At 32.4% G+C, this 10690-nt stretch overlaps 1 protein-coding gene across 2 annotated transcripts; it reads left to right on the forward strand.

Annotated features, from left to right (window-relative positions):
• Nucleotides 1-4504, forward strand: LOC123902588 (protein fluG-like). Of its 2 annotated transcripts, XM_045952353.1 has the most exons (9): nucleotides 6-252; nucleotides 1575-1826; nucleotides 2518-2585; nucleotides 2706-2821; nucleotides 2909-3014; nucleotides 3572-3728; nucleotides 3816-3911; nucleotides 4082-4130; nucleotides 4213-4504. In XM_045952353.1, the coding sequence occupies exons 1-9, from the start codon at nucleotides 91-93 to the stop codon at nucleotides 4353-4355; spliced, it is 1149 nt and encodes a 382-aa protein (XP_045808309.1). In that variant the 5' UTR covers nucleotides 6-90; the 3' UTR covers nucleotides 4356-4504. The 2 variants fall into 2 exon arrangements, with proteins under 2 accessions (XP_045808308.1, XP_045808309.1); XM_045952352.1 differs by lacking the exon at nucleotides 4082-4130 and having other exon boundaries at nucleotides 1-252.
• The last annotated feature ends 6186 nt before the right edge of the window (nucleotides 4505-10690 follow it).

Genomic DNA, 10690 nt, shown 5'->3' on the forward strand with positions numbered 1-10690 from the left:
AACTGAGTATATAAATGATATATATGCGACTCTTACCAATTTGAAACACAAAAATACATTTAGACACAGAAACAAAGAGTGAAAGAGAGAATGGATTTCAGTGAGTTAAGAAAAGCGATTGAGGAAGTAGAGCTTGTGGATGGTCATGCCCACAACTTAGTTGCACTTGACTCCAACTTTAGTTTTATCCATGCCTTTTCTCTAGCACATGGTGATGCTGTTGCTTCAACACAACACTCTCTACCCTTCAAGGTAACATAAACATAACATCCTCTGCTTTTTCAGCTCCCTGCAGATGGAATGGAATTACTATGTTTTATTTTGGTGCATCTTGGAGATGTGTGTGGTTTTTTTTTTTTTAATGACAAATTGATATGTTAATAGTTATGTTAGTTTTTTACACCTTACCAGAACTTGAACCTTAGCCGACCAAATTCTTTAACCTTTAACTCAATTAATTTAACTGGTTGAATTACCCATTCCACCCATGTGTGTGGTGTTTTACATTGATTATTGATGTTTTCTAGCCGTCAAAGTTGAATATATGATAACTCATATAGTCATCTTAGTTTGATCATTCTAGTATTGGTGTCATGATTCAATGCACCATGTAAAATGAACGGATCAGAATTGTATTCAGTCAAAGCTGATGCAACTCTATAGTCGGCGCATTTTTGGCCGTTCGATTGGTTCAAATTTTAAGTTTAAGAATTAACAAAAAGGATAAAATATGTTTTAAATTTGATTGTCTAGTCTTAATCATGACAACTAGAAATACATCGAATGTAATACTATATGCAGTTTCGACTTTATGCAATTCTAATTCAAAATAAACTACTCACTCCTAGATAAGAATCATTTTTTATTAAAAAAATAATTTAGAGTTTCACGTTGGATCTCATACGATCTAAAAATGTTTTGTTTAATAAGTTGGAAGTATCTATCACATTATAATCCAATTTGGTGAGATTGAATTTTTTTTTTTTCCTTTGATGACTGGTGAGATTGAGTTAATATAACCCAAAATTTAAAATGATACTGTACCATATTTTCCCCACATTTAATATGGTATAAAACGAAAAAAAATTATTGACTTAATTTTACTTTTGTTTCCCTATTTTATTTTATGACATTCGTGAAAATAGTTTCTTTCCGATTTGAATTCTGTGCAATATGCAATCCCTTACTACATGTAGTTGTGCAGTCATGGATTCTTGACCGTCCAATCTTGATCGTACAATTTAAAATTTTCTATTAAAACTTCACATTTTATAAAATTAGAACATCACTTTATTATGGACTGTCCAATCAAGATCGGTCATGAATCAATAACTGTACGCAGTTAGTGACTGCATAGAATCTGGATCCGTTTTCAGAATCAAATTTTTTGGTCTTTCAAATATAACTTTGCCCACTTCTGTTTAAAATTTTAAGAAGCACTCTCTTTGGTCCTAATTCTTCTCCGTTTCATTTTAAATTCGTTTAGAGTTTTTTTCTTTGTAAAAAAACTTTCAATACAATTTTTTTTGTCATGAAATATACTAGTAGTACCTAATAATATTATGTGATATCAGAGAAATATAAGAGATATAGCTGAGTTGTATGGATGCAAGTCAAGTTTGGAAGCTGTTGAAGAATACAGAAGAGTCTCTGGATTAGAATCTATTAGCTCAACATGCTTCAAAGCTGCAAGAATCTCTACAGTAATCTTTGATGATGGAATTGTTTTGGACAAAATAATTGATACTGAATGGCATAAGACTTTTACTCCTCATGTTGCTACACTAGTAAGAGTTGAACGCCTAGCTGAAAAGATCCTTAATGAAGTGAGATTCTTATTCATATTCACATTTAAATCATCTATGTATTTATTTTTAGATTTGAACATTTACAAATTATGGATAATTATATCCATATTGATGGTTAGTGAACTTACATTAATGATTAATAAGGTTTGACACATGGTATATCCAATACGTAAGTAACCGTTTTTCAAATGATGTTAACACAAGTCTACAACACTGTATTTTTGAAGTATTGTCTGCTTTAGGTGTTTTGTGCGCCCTTATAATTTTATCCGTTGTAAAAGGCGTCTCATAAGTTTGAAAAATTTGGATGTTGTTTATAAACTTTAGTTTGATTCCCAATTGCAATGTGGGACTATTTTGGTGTACAAACACTTTAGATTGTTGTGACAAATGTGTTAAGAAGTTCCACGGTTGCGAGATGACCTGAATGTGTGTTTATAAGTGAGATCAATTCTCACCTTACAAACCGATTTTGTAGGGTTGAGTTAGGCCTAACTCTCAATTCTAAGATGGTATCAGAGCCTCTCCACGATCTGTTGGGCCACCTGTTATCAGGTTTCCGCTATTGGGCCACCCACCGTTTATATCCATGCACCAAACTCAATAGTGTTAGACGTGAGGGGGTGTGTTAAGAAGTCCCGTTGCGAGCTAAATTATACTATATTATATGTTGATATATCTTATATTTTATATTGAATGCTTTGTGAAGGGATTGCCAGATGGATCTCCTTGGACACTAGATTCATTCACCAATGCATTTCTCTCCAAGTTGGAATCATATCCTTCATAAGTTTCTGACTCTCTACACACACACACACACACACACACACACACACACACATTCTTAGTTCTAGAAACAAATAATGTTGTAGTTGTATTCCTTAGCATGACTGTTACAGTTTCTGGTGAGGTAGTTGGTTTGAAAAGCATAGCAGCATACTACTTTGGCTTAGACATCAATACAAATGTGACTAAACAGGAAGCTGAGGAAGCTCTGCAGCAGGTGTTAGCTGGTGAGTAGAATATGCAAATTGGTTTTAATATATGTTTAGTGTATTATTTATTAATACTAATACTAACTAATCATTTTTATAATTCAGTTTGGAAGCCTGTCTTGGTGGCAAACAAAAATCTTGTTGACTACATCTTCTTGCTGAGTTTGGAATTTGCTCAATCCCATGACTTGCCAATGCAGATACATACAGGGTAATAAATTGTTTTATGTTGTTACATTTATTGATTTCAAATATTTTTTGGTGAATTTACTACAAGACTAGCTTGTGATGTGGTTACCTTTGGAATTTAAAAAATAAAAAATAAAATCATCTATGCTTAATTTATGAAATAATTTGAGTTGGTAAGTGTTTAACTATTAAGTGTTGAGAGTCCTAAATTAGATGTCATCTGTTGAGATCTATCAAGTGTGAGTTAAGTCTCACATTGGTTGGAAGAGTTGAGGTTGAACACTTTATAAGTGAGATGACTCATAAACCATGCCTCAAAGTCACTTGTGTGTTTGCTCAATGTACCGATTCAACCCAGTGAGGCTCCCCCTCACGGCCCAACACCATCAATCTCATATCGGCCATATTTACTGCAATTTAAAGGGCTTAAATTCTAGGTTTTGATATCAGAGTCTATCCAAATTCCATTAAGTCACTTATTATCGAGTCACTCAAGTCATGCTCTAGATGTTTGATTGCTTCATTGTAGCTATAATAACTTTTACTTAAGATACTAAACATTTTCTCTATTATTAATAGCTTTGGAGATAGAGGTTTGAATCTGAGACTGTCCAATCCTCTTTATCTCCACAATGTTCTTGAGGACAAGAGATTTGCAAAGTGCAGGATTGTTCTTTTACATACATCATATCCATTCTCAAAGGAAGCATCATATTTGGCTTCTCTCTACTCCCAGGCAAACATATAAAACTCATTCACTTGTATTACTTGATTTGAATTTGAATTTGAATTACAGATCAAGTAACAAAATATTCTCATTCAGGTTTACCTTGATTTTGGTTTGGCTATTCCAAAGCTTAGTGTGCATGGAATGATTTCTGCAGTGAAAGATCTTTTAGAGCAAGCTCCATTAAATAAGGTGACAATATAAGCAATTCAAAAATTCTGTTTTGAAAAGTCGGTCTCTAAATCAGTCGTTAAATGAGTTTATGACCAAATTTAGAAACAGATTTGTAAAATGTCTCTAAACCACAAGTTGCTAAAGGCAATGGCATTTCATGTCTCATCAGAATAAACTTTGCATTGCAGGTGATGTTCAGTACCGATGCCTATGCCTTTCCGGAACTCTTCTACTTAGGTTGTTAAAATCAATTATCATGTTACTTAATTTTGAAGATTACTGGTACCAAGTTCAAAAATACTGATATTTGTTTTGACAGGTGCAAAGAATGCTCGCGAAGTTGTTTTCACCGTTCTGCGTGATTCATGCATTGATGGCGATATCACTGTTTCGGAGGCTGTGGAAGTTGCAAAAGATCTCTTTGCGCGAAATTCAATCAACTTCTATAAGATTGCAAACTAACATTTCTGTTAATTCACATAATGGCTATGCTAAGACTTCATATTATTATTATTAGGAGTCAAGTTTGTTATCAGGTTATCTAGCTCTGCTCAAATGTTGGTTTCAGTTTCGGTTACTGTTAAAGGCTATAAGCCAATGTTGTTTTTCAATCTTAAGTTACTCATGTTTAATTTCTTCTTTCAGAAAAAAAAACAACCTCAACTTAGATACTACATCCCTTTACCCTTATGCAAGGGACTAAGTTACAAAGTCTCTTGTTTCAAAAAAAGTTACAAAGTCTCTTAACAATAAATTAGTACCCCAACTCACTCTCATATTTTCAAAAAATTTCAATTGACCCCAATAGATTTCCAAAAAGTTGCAAATTGACCCCCCAAATTTTCCAAAATTATAATTTGACCCCTCGAAAATTTTGAAATTTACATTTTAATATGAGCCATCGATTTTAATCCAACGACTGATAAAAGATCAACTCACTCATATTTTCAAAAAAAATCAAATTGACCCCAATAAATTTCCAAACAATTGCAAATTGACCACCCTAATTTTCCAAAATTATAATTTGACCCCTTGAAATTTACAAATTGACTCAAAAAAATAAAATTTATACAAGTTGCCCGAAAATGATGACAATGAATTTTTTTATTACTCCATCCAAACAAAAGAATTGAAAAATGAAAGTAATTTAATTGAATCATTGCCTAGAATTCTAAATTATTTAAAATTTCTTAATTACCTCATTCAAACACACTCTTATAAAAGATTATCTCACTCTCATATAGAGTATATGATATAGTGCAGACAAAATTTAAATTATTGGGTCATGGTGGAGATTGATATGTTGATATCAACCTATGAAGGATGTTTTCTCTCCCGACCTCCCGTGATTCTTTTATACCCTCAATATTTCAATTTTGCCCTTACAAAAATCTTCGGTTCGTAGAAACCAAATTTTTTCTAGTACAAATTCAGATTAAATTTCGGTTTTTATAAACCGAAATTTGTTTTCAAGGCAAAAACAAACTTCGGTTTCTATAAACGGAAGTTTTTTGCAAGGGTAAAATTGGAAATTCAGGGAGTATAAAAGAAACACGGGGTCGGAGGAGAAAACATCCCTATGAAGTGTTAAATTGGACACTTCAACCAAATTGTTATTGGGCCAGTCACATGTAGATCAATGATTTTTTCTTTAGCATCATGCAAAATGACCAAAATACATTTCTTGCTACTAAGGTAGCAAACTCAGTTCGCAAGTTATTAGTAAATGACAGTTTTTTTTTAACCCATTCCAATATTTACATGAATCACACCCTTCATAGAAATAACACTCTGATTTGAGAAAACCAATGCTCGCTATGTAGGTAACGAACTCCCATCACCTATCACGTGAAACTCCTTGTATGAATAATCATAATTGTGATTGTTTATATGTATATGCGTTTGTTGTGTTTATATGTTGTTGTAAGCATTTTAATTTGTCTGCATGGTTATTTGTTTTTAAATTTATCGAAACAGGTTCGGTAACACATGAAACAGAACTTGTCCAGTTCTGACATGTGCACAGTTCGCATTGTATGTAGTGAACCACCCCAGTTCGCTTTATAAGTAGTGAATCATGATAGTACACAAATGTGTGTGGGGTCTGATGTACCAGGGAATTTGGGTGATCTAGATTCTAGAATGCACCATAACTTATATAAATAAATATATGTGTGGTTCATTTTTCATTCACAACTAAAAAAATGGACATTTTTTCATTCCTATAAACCTAGTTGCAATCTATTACAATAACGGAAAACCGAATCTTTTCAAGATTCACGTCAATGTTAAGTTGGCTGATCTAAAGCACCAACAAGACCAATTCAACGACTGTCTCAACTATCGCAATGCAAGAAGGGCGATCAGTATTGAGTGTCACAGTCCATCGGCTCAAATGGACACGTTAAATACACCAAATTGAAATTTTAGAATGACAATGATGTGAGAACCATGTTCTATTTCTTTCAGTACAGTACAAAGGGACCTATCGAGTTAGACGCGACGTTGGTGAAATTTGTTCAAGCTATCTGTTCAAGCTTGATCCGTCCGAGGACCTTTGACGAAAGGCTTAAATATGAAAACGGTCCCTGCAATTAGGCCTTGTTTTGATTTTGGTCCCTGTAGAAATAAAAGTTTGGTTTTAGTCCTGCAAATTCTCAAAAATTTTAAAAAAGTCCCTGAGGTGGATTTTTTTATGACATGTCAAATTGTTGATGATTTGACAAAAGCTGAATAAGATTTGTTGATGACGTGGATATTTACATGTAATTTTCATTTAACTTTTAAATTGAAAATTACATTTATCATTTTCTAGAAAAAACAAAATAAATTAAAAAAAAAAAAGAAGTTGAAAGGGATGGAAATCAGAACACGCAAAGAAGAAAAGGGATTAAATCAACTTTATAAGGTGATGGAAATCGCATAACATAGGTGGTCTTCAATCCCCCGTCGGAAGAATCGGATATTACTTGAAGAAAGGTCGATCGATATGCTTAGTGTGGTGGTCTTCAATGCCCTCTAATTTTGAATTTTGGAACCCTAATTTTGAAACCCTAATTTCTTTGATTAGTTGCTTGAATTGTCTGGAAATGTTGCACATGATAACAAGAAGAATAGGATTATCCCTAGGCATGTGTTGTTGGGTATGAGGAGTGATGAAGAGCTTGGAAAATTGCTTGCTGGTGTTACAATTGTTCATGGTGGTGTTATTCTTAATATCAACCATGTGCTTTTCCCTAATAAGAATGAAAGAGTTGCTCCTAAGCAGCCTAAATCTCCATATAAGGCTGGAAATTCTCCTAAGAAAGCTTATGAAATATGAATTTTGTGCATATCCCCGTTTAACTTTTTATTTTTAAATTTATTTTATTTTTTGAAAAATGATAAATGTAATTTTTAATTTAAAAATCAAATGAAAATTACATGTAAATATTCACTTCATCAACAAATCCTACTCAGCATTTGTCAAATCATCAACAATTTGACATGTCACCAAAAAAACCATTTCAGGGACCTTTTAAATAAATTGAGATTTTGTAGGGACTAAAATCAAAATTTTATGTTTACAGGGACCAAAATCAAAATAAGGCGTAATTGCAGGGACTGTTTTCATATTTAAGCCTTTGACGAAATCACAGCATGCATGAGGACGATGAAGATGAAATAGTTAATATATTTTATCCATAATCTCATGTTAAATTTATTGTTTTTCGTTTATAGTATTACTATCTAGCGAGCTCTTTCTTTCAAAATAAAAAATAAAATCTAGCAAGCTTTGCATGAATGCGAGTTACCAATTCAAATTTCATATCCAACAACATGTAGCAATTTTCGGGTTTTTCTTCTTCTTCTTCTGAAATCTCTGACCAAGGAAAGTATCTAGCTTTGAAAAGACGAGTGATTAAACTACCTGAATTAGTCATGAATTTTCAGGCTTGTTTTCTAAGCATTGCATAATTAAAAGCACTAATACTTTTAAACCTCAAGCCACCCACATTCTTGGGCAATGACAAACAATCCCAAGATAGCCAATGAATACCTTTAGACTGCTCCTTGTTATCGACTTTTCCGATGGCATCTTAATTTTTGACCAATAACTGAAGAGGAGAAATGGATAATAAGTTTCCTTATTATTTCAATTCTTATATTTTATATAAATCGATGATCATATTTTGAAATTGGTTATCATGTTAATATATGGAATTTATTTTTGAAACTTATAGAATGTTAGTTTATATAAACTTAAAGTGCATATAAATCATTTAGAGACTAAATTAAAAATGTGGTAATTTTACAAGAATTAGAATTGAAATTATATTCTTTTAACAGAAAAAGTTAAAATTATATTCAACATTAAATAAAATATATATACCGACATTTCTAGTCAATGACTTTCTTTTTTGACTCATTCCAATAGTTGCAATATTTAATGATTTATTATTTATATAAAAACAAAAAAAAAGTACGGGTTATTATCATCATAATATAGTCTTCAAAAAAAAAATCATCATAATATAAGATGTGTGACTGATCTTTCGCAAAAGCTGTCACTACAAGAAATCAACAATTTATTGGGGGCCAAAAACCCTTTATAGGTGACAAAAACCGTCACTTTCTTTCCATTTACTGGCGGCCTCAAAACGCCAAGAAATTGGGCGTTGGTAAGTGTTGTGGCGGCCAGAACCGCCAGAAAGTTGAGTGACAAAAATTATTGGCGGCCAGGACCGCCACTAAGCAAGCAACTGTCATATCAACTTTTGAAGACTTACTGGCGGCCTGAACCGTCAGTTTCTGTTTCTGCTGCAAATTAAAAAAAGTACTCTTTTCTGCCTATTTCCATCGATTGGTTATTATTATTATTATTATTATTATTATTATTTGATGGAAGAGTGATCACAGAGAAAGAAGAGCAATTTCCACCATTGTTGCAAATGAAGAGATCACCAACTTCTTAATCCAAAGTTTAATTCTAACTTCCAGATCCAAAGTTTGACATTAAGAAAACGAATATCCATGTTAGAGTTTGGATCCAAACTTTAAGAGACACAACAATATCACATGTTAGAGTGAGCTCAAGAAAAACGAATATGGTACTCAGATCTAAAAAAACACAGATCTAAAAACATAGATCATAGCTGGACTTGTGGTGATTGCATACTGCTCCGGAAAATGATTTAATGGTGAATAAGGTGAAAAAAGAGGGAGTAAGTAAGGTGAAGTGGTGGTGGTGTGGATTTGGAGGGGTTAGGGCGGTGTGGATTTGGTGTTGGTGGTGGTGTGGGTTTGGAAAGTGAAGAGGTTTGAGAGGGGAGAGATACAGAGCTTTTGTTTTTGAGAGAGAAATGACTATGAGAGTTAAATGAGAGTTATGTTTTCGTTTTGAGAGAGAAATGAGAGGTATGCTTTGGTTTTGGTACAAGTCACGTGGATCTTATCACAACACAACTCATATGAGTAATTTGTTTTTTTAAGTTCTTTTTGCTTTTGACGGTTTGAGCCGTCAGTATGTTAGCACGCCAGCATAAATACAGGCGGTTTAGGCCGCCACTAAATTTAAGGCGGCTTAGACCGCCACTAAATTATGGGTTAATTCAAAAAATATTATTTTTTATTGTTTTGATGGTTTTTTTCATTTATTGGCGGCTTAGGCCGCCAGAAATTTATAGAGGATTTAAACCGCCAATAAATGTTTATTAAATCCGCCAAAAATTGATGTTTTCTGTTAATTAATATACATGTGTGCAAAGCTTAAACTGGCCACTTCCATATGTCTTGTTACCAACAAAATCAACGTCCAGCAACAAATAAAATTCAACGTCTCATTAACAAATAAAAAATTTCCATGTGCTTGAAAACTCATATTGGCTACACAAGAAACATTTGGAAACAATGAGAAGGAGAAAACAAAAGAAGCAAAAGTGAAACTCATTGTTGTGAAAAGGTGGGCCAACAATCATCATTAATAGAGAGACATGTATGTCATTTTTGCAAATCCGCTTACATCAAAATCTGATCATTCATGATCCACCATACCAACTAAACTATTCATAATTTTTTCATGATTTAAATCTTGTATATGTTTTCCCAATAGTTAGTTGATTAAGTGATGATTGACGCTTGATTTAGTAGAAAAAATCATGGTTCGATTGGGAAGGATTGGAACAACTCAATGTTAGAATTGATCCTTTAATTAGATTAAGTGGTCCGGTGGAATGAATATTGGCAGTAAAAAACTCTTAGGGAGAGTTTGTCATTTGGGTCCACAAGGCTCGAAGGATTAGTCTCTGCAGTTGCGCGCATACTCGATTTACACAAAAAAAAATGTAGACTTCACAATTTTTATAAAATTAAAAAACTATATAATATTCTTTTATTTTTATGATTATTAAAAATTTATTAAATTATTTCATACAAATTTAAAATATGTTTTCAAAAACTTCCTATACGCTCATTTAAAATTATTTAATGAAATTTAAATAATTTAGATTACATAATATTGTGACAATAATTTACAGTGTTTGTTTATAATAAATTAGATTGTGAAATTCATTATTTATAATAAATTAATTAATAATGTTCTTATTTTGTATTAGTGTAAAACCCTTGCGGAAAAATTAGCTAGATGTCTTGTTGTTGACACAAATTTGTCTCATAGTTGATTTAAAGGACACAATTATGAAGATATGTTACAAGATAGAACACCTACTAAGATACAAAAGACTATAAGAATTAAAAGAAATAGCTACATATTCATTTTAATAAAAAAAAAAAAAACTTTATTCCAACGATAAGAGAAC

This window comes from Trifolium pratense, linkage group LG1, assembly GCF_020283565.1.
Source record: "Trifolium pratense cultivar HEN17-A07 linkage group LG1, ARS_RC_1.1, whole genome shotgun sequence".
Taxonomy (NCBI): domain Eukaryota; kingdom Viridiplantae; phylum Streptophyta; class Magnoliopsida; order Fabales; family Fabaceae; genus Trifolium; species Trifolium pratense.

What these genes read in the sequence shown, in the direction of transcription:
- LOC123902588 (XM_045952352.1), top strand. Translation starts at nt 91, where the DNA reads ATGGATTTCAGTGAGTTAAGAAAAGCGATTGAGGAAGTAGAGCTTGTG. An exon ending in TTTCTCTCCAAGTTGGAATC is followed by an intron (nt 2,586 to 2,705) that starts ATATCCTTCATA and finishes CATGACTGTTAC; the next exon opens with AGTTTCTGGTGAGGTAGTTG. An exon ending in CCAATGCAGATACATACAGG is followed by an intron (nt 3,015 to 3,571) that starts GTAATAAATTGT and finishes TATTATTAATAG; the next exon opens with CTTTGGAGATAGAGGTTTGA.